At 41.2% G+C, this 17,600-nt stretch overlaps 1 protein-coding gene across 5 annotated transcripts in view; it reads right to left on the reverse strand.

Moving 5' to 3' along the window:
- The window catches only part of bbs2 (Bardet-Biedl syndrome 2), a 100,098-nt gene that overhangs the window by 5,789 nt on the left and 76,709 nt on the right, over positions 1–17,600 (reverse strand). For 3 of the 5 annotated variants that reach the window (XM_068049707.1, XM_068049708.1, XM_068049706.1), the window contains 3 exons: positions 15,229–15,370; positions 3,785–3,893; positions 366–514 (listed from right to left, as the gene is read on the reverse strand). In XM_068049707.1, coding sequence (XP_067905808.1) covers positions 366–514; positions 3,785–3,893; positions 15,229–15,370 — 400 coding nt within the window. Of the gene's footprint in view, positions 1–365; positions 515–3,784; positions 3,894–7,107; positions 7,528–14,257; positions 14,291–15,228; positions 15,371–17,600 lie in introns of those variants that run through there. The other 2 variants (XM_068049709.1, XM_068049710.1) reach the window with 2 other exon arrangements.

Consider the following 17,600-nt stretch of genomic DNA (forward strand, 5'->3'; position numbering starts at 1 on the left):
GCATAACGTGTGGCTTTTCATATTATTCATTAATTTGAATTTGACAACAGGAATAGGGAATTCTGTCCATCCAGCTTGCCTGCTGTGTCTGGTCGCCATCTGACCATGTTTCCCTACCTCCAAACTCTGCTGAATCACAGATTGACAGAACTCCCTTAGAACACTTCAGGAGTTGTCACTGGGGCTGATTTTCCTTTTCCTAATGTTCTGCATTCACCAGTCTCCACAGTTCTAGGTGCAGGAAAAAGGGATGGAAACTTGCACCACCAAGCGTTTTCCCCATTTGCATCATCTTTTCATTCCTACTAGTTAACTTTCTAATCATTCATGTTTACTAGAGGTCACTATACTATCCTTTAACTCACCTCGTAGGCGCCCTGCCCTCTGTATCGCCTGATTTACTGCTCGCAGACAGATCAAAAGCTCCGTGTGGTTGTTACAGCGAATCTTGTAACCATTTATCAAATCTCGATTTAAGTCATAAAGTTCCATGTATCCCTTCTTCATACTCCTCCTAAACAAAGAAAGACAAACAGCTTAGGGGTGAAAAAAAGCGCTTGATTAGTCAGCAGAGTAGCTTGCATTCTTTGAAAGGTGGGTGTCCTCACCATACTAGTTCTTTGGTTATCCCAAAAGATAATAAACAACATGTGGTATGTGCTCCGTTCCAACACTATATAGTATGTGTTCCTCCAAAATAACAACTCTCAACTGAAATCAAGCTTATTTGCACTTGTTACTTAACAGAACGTGAAATACAGTTAGAAAGAAAGTGCAGCATTATTTTCACTGGCTTTTAGTGTAGCAGTAGTGATATGCTATCGGGGCAAAAAACACTTCGGGCAATAAATTTAATAACATGGGATATTTGTTGCCTTAATTCATAATTTCAAATATTTTTGCAACTAGTGATAGACCTGTGCCCATTAGCACTTCACCCCAATGTTATACAGCTCAAAATTCTCACATCCCAAGTTTTGGGGAAGAAAATCAACATTGTATTGCTAAATATTTTTCCACAGATCGAGTGGCCATCACATGACAATTTCACAGACTTACCATCATACTTTACTAAGGGGAATGAATGTAGACAGTGCAGCTCTGTGATCATAATTCTTACCATTACGCTTTACATAAAATCCTACTAACAACATTGGCTACATTTCCCTTATACAGGAACAAAGAATAATTAAAGGAGGCTATGTAGAAGGTGAAATTTGTCTTGGGCATTAGTGCAAAGCAGGTGTTACGACTGACTGCTCCTGTCAAAGCCCCCAATCAAAATATACGATTCTGATTGTGGTGGGACCAACGCACTGTTAAGTCAATCCCGTCGCTCCACAAATCAGCTAACATATCATTCAAAACTTTCCAAATTAAAGAAAGACCCAATCAAATTGTACCATCTATTAACCCCCAAATGAGGCTAACCAAACCAGGTGTCTTTAAATCAATAAATTAACTCTTTAATTAGAAGAACTAAATTCTTAAACACTATGAAGATATAAACAACATTTAAAATAGAAAAAATTAGAGTCCTTGCAAATTTACAGTCCATTGGTGCTTGAAGTCCTCACAGGATGTTGCTCGAAGTCCTCACAGGATGTTGCTTTCCTTCTCCAGCGAATTTCAACAATTAACGACTTGCAAACACTTTCAACAGAATCAATCTGACTTTAGAGTTTTTGAGGGAGAAAAGATTGTCACAGTCTAACTTCCCTTACTTCAATTTAAATTACCAGAGAGCTCTGTTTTGGCTTGACTTTTTTTTTTAGAATTTTGAGAGATAATAATAGACTAAAATCCTATTCCTTCAGTTTAAATGGTTGAGAGCTCTTTTTCAGGTGCCAACGCCAGCTGAGTCTGTATGTCTCTGTGTCTGTGAGAACAAACTGTCTTCAACTATCAGCCAGTTCAAAACTGAATTGTAACAAATGTATCGCATGAGACTCACTCCCAGTGGCTATATCTATGGTAACGAGAATGCACCCTTTGAATCACAGTCTCCAAATGGCTAAGGCAACAAAAATGCACCTTTCCAGAACTCCTGAGGCTTGCCTGTTCTTAAAGCAATACTGATCCTTGGCAAGCCTTATTTCCGCATATTTCCGGAAAAGAAACTACAGGAACATGACATAGGCGATAGTGAATGAGCCACCTGTATTTTTAAATGGTGAAAAGCTAGGAACAGTGGATCTCCAAAGAGATTTAGGGGGTCATTGTACACAGATCCCTAAAATGTAGTGGCCTGGTGCAAAAAATAATCACAAATGCTAATGGAATGCTCCATTTTATATCTAGAGGGCTAGAATATAAAGCAGAGGAAGTTTTGCTACAGTTATACATACTTTGGTTAGACAGCATATGAAGTACTATGTATAGTTTTGGGCACTGCATCTTTTGAAGGATATATTGCCCTTGGAAGGAGTGCCACGTAGATTTACCAGAATGTTACCAGGGATCCCAGGGTTAAATTATGACGAGAGATTACATAAACTAAGCTTGTATTCCTTGGATTATAAAAGGGTCGGGGTGATTTGATTGAGGTCTTTGGCATTTTGTAAGGAATTGATAGGGTAGATAGAGAAAAAACATTTTCGCTGGTGAATCTAGGACGAGGGGAAATAACCTTAAAATCAGAGGCAAGCCAATCGGGAGAGAAGTTAGAAAACATTTCTTTGTGCAAAGGGTGATAGGAGTGTGGAACTCTCTCCACAAGGAGTGGAAGCTAGTTCAAATACTAATTTTAAATTTGAGATCACTGAGATGTAAAGCACTAACTGATTTGAATATTGGTGAGGAATGTTACAGCAAAGAGGGCCATGCCAGTACAGCAAGGGGGAGCTGGTCAGTAGGGCAGGCAAGTTAGACTAATAACAACATCTTGCCTTGTGTAGAAAATGTCCAAGGCTTGATGGGCCAAATTTTTTTTTTTCTTATTTTGACTTTTCATATTTAAATAATGGTGACTCTTTTCTCTAAAATTCTTTCTTACCTCCAGGAACTGTGTGCATGTTTCCATTTATAGCATGGAGGGCACCACAGTTGACCCCCAAACCTCTCCTTGCACATTCACCATGGACATGCATTTTTCAGGGTTACTGTATAGCAATCAGCAGCACCAACACTGGCTGAATGTTTTTCTCTCTTGCAAGTCCAGGGATGTTGAAACCAACAGTAATGTCCTCAATTGCTACCCTGGCAGAGATCAGCCAATTCAGCACAGATCAAGACTTGAACCAGGGGACCTTATAGTCTATGTGGCCGAGTCCAAAAATGACTGGCACATTTACCCACTGAACCGAAGATGATTCCACAAAGCTATTTCCGGCAGTAAATTTGTAACGTAATTTCTCACTCCCAACCATTCACCTACTGTGGCAATATAGAGAATTTCAGACTAGCTCATGTCACGCTACATGCAGACTTTCTACAAATTTTGAATACTATGATTTGCACCTAAAATCCTGCCATCACAATGGATGTATCTTGCAGACAAACTGCTCAGTTTAGTTTAGAGATACAGCACTGAAACAGGTCCTTCGGCCCACCGAGTCTGTGCCGACCAACAACCACCCATTTATACTAATCCTACATTAATCCCATATTCCCTACCACATCCCCACCATTCTCCTACCACCTACCTACACTAGGGGCAATTTACAATGGCCAATTTACCTATCAACCTGCAAGTCTTTGGCTGTAGGATTCATGCGCACTAGTTTATTTTGACCCCTTTGTATCACATTTGATCATCATTCGCATTGCCACATCAGTTACTCACATGTCTCCCATTAGTCGTGCATCCTCTGCCCGGACCAGCAAGCTGCGGACCAGGTTGGAGTGATCGGCCATCTCCGCAGTGAGTTTTTGATGCACAGAATGATAGTCATCTACCTGTCAGGACAGAGCAGTACAAATCAGCATATCTGGTTTGTTTGAGAAATTGATGCAATTTTGATCAGAAACAATGGACACTGCATCTGTATTACAGGGACAAAAAGTATGCAAGAATGAAATAAAACTACCAGTAATTGAGTTGCTATTATCCCCTTTAATGTGACATGCCTGACGGACCACCACTGTGTTGAATATGAGTTTTTCTGTGCTGTGTACTTGATGTATTTTTCCATCTGCTATCAGAGGAAGAAATCTTCATAACTTCTGTCTGAACTGAACTTGAACCAAGAGATGAAAGTCTTGTATTTAAATATAATGCATCACCCAGTCCCCCATCAGAAGCAGAAGACCTGTATCGTAATGAATAAGAACCAAGGTCTTCAGAGATGAAAGCAGTGTTCAAACAATACCCCATCTGAGCCCTGTCAGCTGTCCTCTGGAGAATGGTGCATTGCATGGTGGAGGTGGTTGGGGGTGGGGGTGGGGTGGGGGGTAAAAAATAATAAATAGAGGATTAAAGAAAAGTAGATTTCATCATGCAAATATTATCACAAGTTAAACACTTATTCAGAACAAAGAATTGGCCCCACTGGCAGGACAGACACACCAGAGGTGGTGGCACAGTGGTATACAGTTGGGAGGGAGTTGCCCTGGGAGTACTCAACATCAACTCCGGACCCCATGAAGTCTCATAGAAACATAGAAAAAAATAGGAGCAGGAGTAGGCCATTCGGCCCTTCGAGCCTGCTCCGCCATTCATTATGATCATGGCTTCCCCCCCCCCCCCCCCCCCATATCCTTTGATCCCTTTCGCCCCAACAGCTATATCTAACTCCTTCTTGAAAACATACAATGTTTTGGCCTCAATTGCTTTCTGTGGTAGTGAATTCCATAGGCTCACCACTCTCTGGGTGAAGTAATTTCTCCTCATCTCAGTCCTGAAAGGTTTACCCCATATCCTTAGACTATGACCCCTGATTCTGGACCGCCCCACCATCAGGAACATCTTTCCTGCAACTACCCTGTCAAATCCTGTTAGAATTTTATAGATTTCTACGAGATCCCCCCTCACTCTTCTGAACTCCAGCGAATATAATCCTAACCAACTCAATCTCTCCTCATACATCAGTCCCGCCATCCCAGGATTCAGTCTGGTAAACCTTTGCTGCACTTTCTCTATAGCAAGAACATCCTTCCTCAGATAAGGAGACCAAAACTGCACACAATATTCCAGGTGTGGACTCACCAAGGCCCTGTATAACTGCAGCAAGACATCCCTGCTCCTGTACTTGAATCCTCTCGCTATGAAGTCCAACATACCATTTGCCTTTTTTACGTCTGTTGCACCTGCATGGCATCAGGTCAAACATGGGCAGGGAAACCTCTTGCTGATTACCACCTACTGCCTCCCTTCAGCTGTTGAATCATGGATTCCTCCATGTTGAACACCACTTGGAGGAAGCACTGAAGGTGGCAAGGGTGCAGAATGTACTCTGGGCAGGGGACTTCAATGTCCATCACCAAGAGTGGCTTAGTAGTACCACTACTGACCGAGCTGGCTGAGTCCTAAAGGACATAGCTGCTAGACTGGGTCTGCAGCAGGTGGTGAGGGAACCAACAAGAGGGAAAACCGACTAGAACTTATCTTCACCAATCTACCTATTGCAGATGCATCTGTCCGTGACAGTATGAGTAGGAGTGTCCATCGCACAGTCCTTGTGGAGTCCGAGTCCCGTCTGCACATTGAGAATACCCTCCATTGTGTTGTGTGGCACTACCACCGTGCTGAATAGGATAGATTTCGAACAGATCTTGCAATGCAAAACTGGGCATCCATGAGGCGCTTTGGGCCATCAGCAGTAGCAGAATTGTACTCAACTACAATCTGTAACCTCATGGCCCAGAATATCCCTCACTCTACCATTACCATCAAGCCGGGGATTCAACCCTGGTTCAGGGTACTGTCCTAGGCCTAATCATCTTCAGCTGCTTCATCAATGACCTTCCTTCAATCATAAGGTCAGAAGTGGGGATGTTCGCTAATGATTGCGCAATGTTCAGCACCATTCCCAACATCTCAGATAACGAAGCAGTCCGTGTAGAAATTCAGCAAGACCTGGACAATATCCAGGCTTGGGCTGATAAGTGGCAAGTAACGTTCATGCCAAAAAAGTGCCAGGCAATGACTACCTCAAACAAGAGAAAATCTAACCATTTCCCGTTGACATTCAATGGCATTACCATTGCTGAATCCCCCACTATCAACATCCTGGGGATTACCATTGACCACAAACTGAACTGGAGTAGCCATATAAATATCATGGCTATAACAGCAGGTCAGGGGCTCGGAATCCTGCAGCGAGTAACTCACCTCCTGACTCCCAAATCCGGTCCACCATCTACAAGGCACAAGTCAGGAGTGTGATGGCATACTCTCCACATGCCTAGATGGGCGCAGCTCCAACAACACTCAAGAGGCTTGACAGCATCCAGGACAAAGCAGCCGCTTGATTGGCACCCAATCCACAAACATTCACTCCCTCCACCACCGACGCACAGTGGCAGTAGTATGTCACAATGCAATGCAGCAACGCACCATGGCTCCTTAGACAGCACCTTCCAAACCAACGATTTACCACCTAGAAGGACAAGGGCAGCAGATGCATGGAACACCACCACCTGCAAGTTCCCCACCAAGCCACACACCATCCTGACTTGGAACTATATTGCTGTTCCTTCACTGTTGCTGGGTCAAAATCTTGGAACTTCCTTCCTAACAGCACGGTGGGTGTACCTACCCGACATGGACTGCAGCGGTTCAAGGCGGTGACTCACCACCATCTTCCCAAGGGCAATTAAGGATGAGCAATAAATGCTGTCCTAGCCAGCGATGCCCACATCCCATGGATGAATAAAAATAACTTGCTCCAGCTCTGTTGAGAGTGCTAAACACAGTGGTGCCAATGGCCACATTCAAACTATGAATTTAACTTTTGCATGATGCATCAGTGGCACTTCCTCCAGCCCCCTTTTGAGATGTCCATTGTTATGACCGGGGTGGGAGGAGTGAATTGTCTTTTCTAGTTCCACTTCTCCACAGGTCAGTTATCGAATCAGTCAATCAAATCAAGTTTCTTTAATAAACAAAATTATCAGTTTATCATCAGACAAGACATAACCAGTAACAAAGCAAAACATTAACACACAGCTTGAAATATGAAAGTTCCCTTTTACCTTAGCCCCTCACACACAGACACATAAACCGGTTAACCATAAAAAATAGAGATTTTCTTTTTAGAGCTCTGTTCCAAAAAAAAGACAAAAAGAATACTTTGGCAAAATACTTGCTAATTCTTGAAGAAAAAAAAAAGATATGTAAAGAAGTCAGATGTCCTTTGTTTTGGTTTGGCGTCCCAAATACGCATAGAGTGATGTCATTGGGATCTTTCTCTGAAGCAATTCGGTCAGGCGTCATCGAGGATTTATCCAGCAGGTTTTTCCAGTATCTCAGGAGAAATGCAGCAACCAGGGTTTCAGGCAGGCCTTTCAGGAGGAATGCATCATCAATTTCTCTATTTCTCACACTCACTTCTAAGAGCTTCTCAAAGAGTTGGAAAACCTGGCAGGCTGTTCAAAGAGATGGGAAAGGCTGAGTTGGGGTTTTGTCCTTCAGGTTGATTTTCAAAACTCCAACTATTTTTTTTTTTAAAACACTGTCCACACCCCCAACTCTGACCAAAGCGAAACAAAAAACAATCTCTCCAAAAGCAAAACTCCAAACAGTAGGTCAAAAATCCCAAGTCAAAAAATCCCTGCTGGGTAATTATCTGAAAACAGGTGCCTTCCAGTAAGGGCTGTTCACAAACCACGACCAAAAGATCTTACAGTGACCTCTTTTTAAAAAAAAACACAAAGTCTAGCATCTATGGAATCCTTTTTTCAGTTTTAAAACACAATTTAACAAAAATTGGAAGTATTTTCGTAACACCATGTATTTTTAAATTGGCCATGCTGTAGTTTTTCCCATTTGCCCCAGCCCTCCTATTAGACTAGAGTGCAATTTGCCCTGCTTCAGCTCTTAATTTAATTTCCACATGGTTCTTCCCCATTCCTTCAGCCAATCTGACCCTGTTCCTTAAAGTAAGTTCCTAAATCATTTTAATCAATCTTAAAATAGAAAATCTTGCATTTTATGATTTTCTTCTATTTACCAGTTTCCAAAATATTTCATAATATCAAATATTAAGTGCTCAAGCTATTATAAATTAATTATCTATACACTATTAAAAATCTTGGTCTGTATGCAAGATCGATCAACTTTATAGCAAAGACTTTACATCAACATTTAACATTGAAACTGCTAACATAACCATTTAGAATGGAAAGCCTATATGTAAACCGTTGCCTATAACAAGGCAGTTGCAGGATCTGGCCAGTATCTGGCACTGTGGAGAGTTTATGTCACCATCTTGCAAATAAAAACTTGTGCTCATCACATGGCTGAGTGACACCAGGGACAATTTACAAAATTTATTGAGCTTACATATTAAGTATTAAGTTTTTCTATTACTTTATTAATTATCTCTATTGTAAATAATTCCTATTACTTTTAATCCAGTTTCAAATGGGCATTTTTTATTTTATCAACATTATTTTACTGTATGTGGTCTTAAAAAGGTTAATTTTCATAACTATTTCATATATTTTCATCCACAGCATGCTAACTTAATAATAAATGATTAAATAGGTAAGATTCCTTAATCTGGTATTAATAATTAAATAAATGGTTCGACCTTTACTTCAAATTAATTCATACAATCTCCCATAAACCTGTAAAAAAAACACTAAGATCTCCACACAGCAAATTAAGTAATGCATTCTCTAGCATCCTCAACCTACTAACTAGCAATTAAATATATATCTTTGTTTCAGTTATAAATTCATCCATTACATTTTCCTTGTTCAGTTCAGTTCAGTCGTCTACCACATTCCTCACACGGTGTGAGAAATCTATTAACATGAAATTAAACTCCAACTGCACCATCCAACATTAACATAATTCAGTAGCAGTAGCTGACCCAGACTGAAAGATTTTTAGCTATAAGTCTACTACATATTATAAATAGTGATTAGTCACAACATACCAAAGAACTTGCTCCGCTAGGTTGTGAACATAATGTTACATGACAGAATATATCACAGGACCACTCAATTTTAAAAAAATAACCTTTGGAATCTCACAGGAAAAAAATTATTTTAAAAAATCTGTTTAGAAAAAGCACAGAGCGGCTTTAAGAATTCTGTAAGATCCTTTAACTTTAAGAAAATAAAAAATTAGACTAAGATCGAATTGCAAGTCACCTGCAACCACATACAAGAATGAGGCCTTCAGAAAGATAGTGCTCATAACGCCCCCTTTCCTGACAGAACAATAATGCAGTACGGTAAACTACACAGCCACTCCCCGCCCCTCCACCCTGGAACAATATTCACACCAGCTTCCCCCCATTTCACCCATTCCCCTGCCACCCATGTCCAATGATGCAACAGCCACACCCCCTGCCGAGGAGAAATCACTCAGCAGCACCACTTATCCAGCTGAGTCAGCAATCGGACCCAGAAAACTGCTCTCCCCAAGCTTACTGAGCAAAATCACTTCCCAAATTTGATATTCCATTGAACAACCCCCAGTCTCGCAAAAACTCCAAGGCAATTTTGTAACTCCTTTCCCCTCTTCACTGAGGCAAATGAAGCACAGAGCAATCCGAGGACAGAGTGCTTCAGGAACCGAGTACTAAGTTGGGAATTTGGTGCAGAGGGAGAAGGAGGTGTGATTTTTATACATTTTTCAACCACCAGTACTGGTGAGAGTTCTTCTTTTGTCTGCAAGCTCGGAGACTGTAACTTATGATTACTTTAGCTAACCAAATTAAAAACTAATTGACTAATTAAATAAATAAGGTTAGACAGACATGGCAACGATGGTGGTGTGCCGTGGAATGTGGTAAGTGTCTGCAGCTTGATCAACTTTGACTTAGAGTTGTTGAGCTGGAGTCTGAGTTGCAAATATTGCGAGGTATCAGGGAGGGGGAGTTACCTGAACACTTTGTTCTGGGAGGCAGTCACAGCTCTTAGGTTAGATAGAACTTTAGAGTTCATCAATAGTCAGGGACAGGAGGCTGTGACTGCAAGGCAGGTATGGAGATCTGGCATGTAGTGATGGAGGAGCATCAGTCCTTGATTTTGACCAACAGGTACGATGTGCTTGCTACCTGTGTGGATGAAAACAAGGACTGCAGGGTGGATGAGCAAACTAACAATCTACCATGGTGCAGGAAGCCATTCAAGTGGGGGGAGCGAAAAGGAATGTGGTAGTGATAGTATAGTCAGGGAAATGGATACCGTTCTCTGCAGCTGTGACCAGGAGCTCTGAAGGTTGTGTGGCCTGCCTGGTGCCAGGATTAAGGACATCTCCTAATGGCTGGAGAAGAACTTGAAGTGAGCGGGGAAGGATCCAGTTGTTGTGGTCCATGTAGGAACCAATGACATAGGTAGAACTAGGAATGAGGGAGTTTGAGGAGTTAGGGTCCAAATTAAAATGCAAACCTCAAAGGTAATAATCTTTGGATTGTTACCTGAGCCACATGTCAATTGGCATAAGGTCAAGCAGATTAGAGAATTAAACGCTTGGCTCCAAAAGTGGTGTGGGAAGAAGGGGTTTTGATTCATGGGATGCTGGCACCAGTACTCAGGAAAGAGGGAGTTGTTCCGTTGGGATGGGCTCCACTTAAACTGGGCTGGTATCAGCATCCTGGTGAAACGTAGAACTAGGGCTGTAGATAGGGCTTTAAATTAATGGGAGCGGGGTAGGGTCCGGCCAAAAGAAGAATTAGAAATCCAAAGAGAAAAGTCAAGGCAATAGAACAGTGTAGCGATGTGGGTAAAGACAAGCAGAGCGGGACAGGAACGGACAGCTAACAGTAGTAGTGCATCAGCGAGTAAGGTCCATGCAGGGAATAGTAGTAAAAAAAATTACATTAAAGGCTCTTTATCTGAATGCATGAAGCATCTGCAATAAGATAGATGAACTAGTGGCACAAATGGGGATAATTGGTTTAAATATAATCACCACTACAGAGACATGGATAAAAGGTGATAAAGTTTGGGAAATAAATATTCCAGGGTACACAACATTTCGAGAAGACAGGCTGAATGGAAAAGGAGGAGGGGTAGCCCTGATGGTAAAGATTGACGTAAGGACCTTAGTGATAAAGGATCTTGTTTCAGAAGATCAGAAAGTAGGATCTGTATGGGTGCAGATTACGAACAGCAAGAGTCAGAAAATGCTGGTGGGAGTAGTTTATAGGCCCTCTAACAGTAGTTATACCATTGGACAGAGCATTAAACAAGAAATTATTGGAGCATGTAACAAAGGCAATGTAATAATTATAGGGGACTTTAATCTTACCAACTAAATTGGCAAAGGTGGTCTGGAAAATAGATGAGTTTGTAGAATGCTTTCATGACAGTTTCCTGGAGCAATATGTTGTGGAACCAGTTAGGGATAAGGCTATTTTAGACCTAATATTGTGTAATAAGGCACTGTTGTTAGTAATCTCATCGTAAAAGACCCGCTGGAAAATAGTGATTATAATGCAACTGAATCCCATATTAAGTTTGAAAACAACAAACTCGAATCACAAACAAGAATCTTCAACTTAAACAAAGCCAATTTCATAGGTATTTAGCATTTAAAAAGAGATAGCTGCATAGATAGTCGATGCGTTGGTTATGATTTTCTAAAATTCCCTAGATTCTGGAATGGTCCCAGAAGATTGGAAGTTAGCAACTATAACAATGCTATTTAAGAAAGGAGGGAGAGAGAAAACAAGGAACTATAGGGCAGTTAGCTTAACATCAGTTGTTGAGAAAATGCTGGAATCTATTATTAAGGAATTCCTAACAATGCACTTAGAAAATCAACATGGTTTTACGAAAGGGAAATTGAGGATGTAACTGGTAGGGTAAATAAAGGGGAACCAATAGATGTAGTATCCTTGGATTTCCAAAAGGCATTTGATAAGGTGCCACACAAAAGCTTAATATGCAAGATAAAAGCTCATGGACTGGGGGTAATATATTAGCATGGATAAAGGATTTGTTAATGAACAGGAAGCAAAGAGTAGGGATATATAGGGCATTTTCAAGTTGGCAGGCTGTGGACTAGTGGAGTGGCACAAGGATCAGTGCTGAGGCCTCAGCTTTTTACAATCTATATTAATGACTTAGATGAAGAGACAGAGAGTAATGCATCTAGGTTTGCTGACGATACAAAGCTAGTTAGGAACGTTAACTGTAAGGAAGACAGAAAGACACTGCGAAGAGATATAGACTGGTTAAGTGAGTTGGCAACAAGGTGTCAGATGGAGTATAATGTGGATAAGTATGAGGTTATTCACTTTGGTCCTAAGAATAAAAAAGCAGAATATTTTTTGAAAGGTGTGAAACTTGTAAATGTTGATGTTCAGAGGGTCTTGGCTGCACTCATACAAGGTACACAGAAAAGTTAGCATGCAGGTACAGCAAGCAATTAGGAAGGCAAATGGCATGCTGGCCTTTACTGCAAAGGGATTGAAGTAGGAGAATAAAGAAGTCTTGCTTCAATTGTACAAGGCTTTGGTGAGACCGCACCTGGAATACTGTGCACAGTTTTGTTCTCCATATTTAAGGAAAGATATACTTGCCATGGAGGCAGTACAGCAAAGGTTCACCAAATTGGTAATAAAAACAAGAAATGTTGGAAATACTCAGCAGGTCTGGCAGCATCTGTGGAGACAGAAGCAGAGTTAACGTTTCAGATCAGTGACCCTTCATCAGAACTGCACCATTAAATTGGTCCCTGGGGTAAAAGGGTTGTCCTGTGATGAGAGGCTGAGTAAATTGGGTCTATATTCTCTGGCGTTTAGAACAATGAGAGTGATCTCATTGAAACATCCAAAATTCTGAAGGGGTCTGAATCTAGAACACAGGGGCACAGTCTTAGGATAAAGGAATGATCATTTAGGACTGAGATGAGGAGAAATTTCTTCACTGAGAGGGTTGTGAATCTTTGGAGTGGGTAGGAAAGTGGAGTTGAAGCCAAAGATCAGCCATGATCATACTGAATAATGGAGCAGACTAGACAGGCCGTGTGGTCTGCTCCTACTCCTTGCATATTTCTTATGATCCCATCGCTCCCTCACCCCATGTATTGTTCCATCTATTCCCTTTGCCCATTCCCTCTCTGCCCTTCATCTCTGCCCTTCTCACACCACATTTTCCTCACCCTATCTCCACTCGTCCTTCATCCTCCTGAGTTTGTAGCAGTGGTGAGAATTAGAAATCACTGACAGGACATGAGTGTTGATAGCATGATGTGTGTTTTCAAGTGCGGTCTGGATGCATGCTCATCTGAAAATTTTGATTTTTTTTCCAGGGCTTTATTTGGTCCAATTTCCAAAATTTTGGAACCTATTGCAACTTCGCCTTTACTGTGAAAATGATTTCTTCTGGTAGGAATGGACATTTGAAAATAAAAGTACTTCACAGACTTCAATGCAACTGTACTGGATCCAGCTCCATTCCTTGGAAACATAATCCCAGACTCATGAGGCTCAGAGAATTTTTTTTAACTCAATTGGTTGCTAAAACATGGAATGCCCTACTAGAAGCAGCAGAAGCAGAATCCCGAATTGCTTTTAAAAGGAAAATGGAAAAGAACAAATTAAAGAGTAAGAGGAAAAGATAGAAGTGTACAGCTCTTTCAGGGAGATGAATGGCCTCATCTATAAAATTATATGATTCTAAAATGTTAATTTATGAACCTAAACATTTTACAATACATACCTATACTTACAAGACAAATGTATCTCACTATCGACTCAATTCTCGTCCCAGATCCCAGAGACGAGCTGAGGATTAGCTGGATTGAGGTTATGCTCATTTAGATTTTTTTCATTAAATAATGTTCATTTCTGTGTAGCTTTGGGGTGGGGAATAATGGTCAGTCATTAGCATGGAAACAAAACCTGAGAACAAAATTCTGGTGAAAGGTCACATCGATACTTTGAACCATCTTCTCCTTATAGAAGAGGAAAAACAGAAACTTCTGGAAATGCAAAGCAGATGTAATTGAACTGATGTTGATGAAGCTTCCAGCATTTACAGCTTTATTTAAATTTGTGTTTCCTTTTCCAGATGTGCATTTCAAATATTTTCCATTTTTATGATACAAAAGACCTGAAGTTATCTTTGCCGTTATAGTGAATGAATGCATGCATGACTCCACCATATGATGTGTCTCTCATCCATGTAACTTTTTTTAAAGTCCCTTTCAAAAAGCTTTCTTTTCCTGTATTGGAAATAAGGTCATTACACGCTACAATCAATCAAAAGTAGTTTTTAGAAGCAGGTACAGAGCACTTTAGCCTGATGTTTATAATCTGCTTGCACTTTTCTTTATAACCTATTGTTTTCCACAAAACCAAGTTCAGGTGAGATACAGGGAGCCACTTAGCCCAATATTCAATCAATTATTAATACCTTCACATTTTCATGTGTTGTTGACCACTAATACAGGTGACATAGGCTCTCTCTCTGGTTACCTTATGGTTGCAAAGGGATCTCCATGGTAGCAAAGGGACCTTCATTACGAGCACATAAACAAACTGGGAGCAGCTTTGAAAGGTACAGGCATAGCTGGATCTGCAACTCACCCACAAATAGGCCACATCAAAGCAATATGCTGTGTAAAATACTAAATACAAGAATTTCAGTAAGTTTTTTTAAATTAAGTAAAACTTAATACCATTTTAGCCTCACTCCAAATCCTGGCATTTCTATCATCATGGATCATCCTCTTTATTTAAAATAAAGCCTGCAAGCAGCTTTAAAGGAAATAAAATTCATATGAAACAACAGATGGGCATGCCCCAGAAAGTTCCTTTCAAAAAATGTTTTAGCAACTTATTTGTTATATATAACTTTTCTTTGTAGATAAATAATAAACACCTGTAACTGTGATTGTCAGAAAACACCAGCTCATCTTTAAAAAAATTGTCTCAAGTTCCTGTCACCAAACATGGGAGTATGTTACACCTGATTTACTAGATTTGACAGACTATTGATTCAGCTGACCTGTTTGGTTCATTCCGAGAACCTTCAATTTGAATGAATAAAAAAGCATTTTTTCTAGTGCAATATTAACAAAGGGATCCATGGGTTTAAACTATCAGCTTCAGATGCTGTTGGTTCATGTATGTATGTGGGAGTTACTAAATGAGTACACACCTACCTGAACAAGTATTTGGCGCAGCTCTTCAAAGTAAGCTGGAAAGTCTGCTTCCACCTGGAGGTCTTCAATGGCCAGGAAGGATGCCATGGACTGGATGAGCTCACCAGCAAGGTCAATATCCTCTGTTCTGATGGTGACCTGTTTGTTAGGAATAAATGTCCGTGGAAATCATCAACAAAAGCAGCTATCTTCTGAAATAAGGTCAGAGGGAACAATATGTCATTTGACACAATCCTACATTCAATGACAGCACTATGTAGTCCTCTGCCTGAAAGAGCAAAATAAATTCTACTACTCTACAGTGTTGTTTAAGACTTTCCAACTTTGACCTTGTTTCCTCAACTCTGTGATCACCATTTAAGTTGAATATACTTATCAATCCTCTGAACATTTACAGACCCTTGACCGCCTGATGTTTCAATTGGTTAAAGCAACATATGGCTGAGATGTTTAAACAGGAAGGTCTCCAGATTAAGCCCAGCAGTATCTGCTGAGTTAACTTGTCATGGGCAACCCAAGTGGTGCTACAATGGATCTCAGCACCTTCAGGTTAGATAAGATAAAATTGGCTGGCATACTTGCTCCTGACCTTTATTTTGAGGTGCTCATGTGTGAGGACAGGGTCAAACATATGCTCAACCGTGAAACCCTGTGAGGTGGCATAGCCTGTCAAAACTTGCAGTCTAGTTCACATATAAACAATAAACACTTGGGCAAGGAACCAGAAAGCATCAGGTAATCGCAGATGTCTTCTGGAGAGGAAGAGGGAAGAAAATGAAAGGAAGCACAGGGATGAGTTTTAAAAAAAACTTGGCTCGTGGTCCCTGTTAATCTATTTTTCTTCAACAAGTAGGCAAAGTCTGTAAGCCAATCCTTGTAACCGAATATTTTAATTCCTAGAATCATTTTTGTTGATTTTCCCAATGCATCAATCTCCATTTAAAATAAAAACAGAAAATGCTGGAAATACTCAGCAGGCCTGGCAGCATCTGTGGAGAGAGAAGCAGAGTTAATGTTTCAGGTCTGTGACCTTTCATCAGAACTGGCAACGGTTAGAAATGCAATAGATTTAAAGCAAGTAAAGTGGGGTGGGGGAGAAAAGAGAACCAAAGGGAAGGTGTGTGATAGGACAGAGGGCCAGAGAGATTAACTGACAAGGAGGTCATGCAGAAAAGGCAAAGAGAGTGTGCTAATGGTGTGGTGAAAGACAATGCATTTGTACAGAAAGGGTGTTAATGACAGAATAATGAACAGCCCTAGCCAAAAGCACAAACATGAGAAACCTAGGCAGGCATATGCTAAAAAAAATGATGAAACAATATAAAATAAAAATAAAAAAGAGCCAGTCATGCTTTGAAATTATTGAACTCAATGTTCAATCCGGAAGGCTGTAGAGTGCCTAATCGGAAAATGAGGTGCTGCTCAAGCTTGTGTTGATGTTCATTGGAACACTGCAGCAGGCCCAGGTCAGAAATGTGGGCATGACAACAAGGGGGCGGGCAGTGTGTTGAAATGGCAAGCAACCGGAAGCTGGGGGTCATGTTTTCGGACTGAGCGGAGGTGTTCCGCAAAGCAGTTACCCAATCTGCGTTTGGTCCTCCCAATATAGAGGAGACCACATTGTGAGCAACGAATACAGTAAACTAAATTGAAGGAAGTACAAGTAAATCGCTGTTTCACCTGAAAGGAGTGTTTGGGGCCTTAGATGGTGAGGAGAGAGGAGGTAAAAGGTCAGGTATTACACCTCCTGCGATTGCATGGGAAGGTGCCATGGGAAGGGGACGAGGTGTCAGGGGTAATGGAGGAGTGGACCAGGGTGTCCTGGAGGGAAAAATCCCTTCGGAATTCTGACAGGGGAGGGGAGGGGAAGATGCATTTGATGGTGCAATCACGCTGGAGGTGGCGGAATTGGCGGATGATCCTTCCGATGTGTAGGCTGGTGGGATGGAAAGTGAGGACAAAGGGAGCCCTGTCATGGTTCTGGAAGGGAGGGGAACGGGTGAGGGCAGAAGTACAGGAAATGGGTCGGAAATAGTTGAGGACCCTGTCAACCATAGTCGGGAGAATCCTCGTTTGAGGAAAAAGGGAAACATATCAGAAGCACTGTTGTGGAAGGTTGCATCATCAGAACAGATGCACGGAGATGGAAAAATTGGGAGAATGGAGTCCTTACAGGAAGCAGGGTTGTGAGGAAGTGTATTCGAGGCAGCTGTGGGAGTCGGTGGGCTTATAATGAATATTAGGGGACAGTCTGTTCCCAGAGATGGGGACAGTCTATTCCCAGAGATGGAGACAGAGAAGTCGAGGAAGGAAAGGAAAGGGAAGTGTCTTTGATGGTGGGAGGAAACCGGAGCACCCGGCGATAACC

This window comes from Heterodontus francisci, chromosome 17 (assembly GCF_036365525.1).
Source record: "Heterodontus francisci isolate sHetFra1 chromosome 17, sHetFra1.hap1, whole genome shotgun sequence".
NCBI lineage: Eukaryota > Metazoa > Chordata > Chondrichthyes > Heterodontiformes > Heterodontidae > Heterodontus > Heterodontus francisci.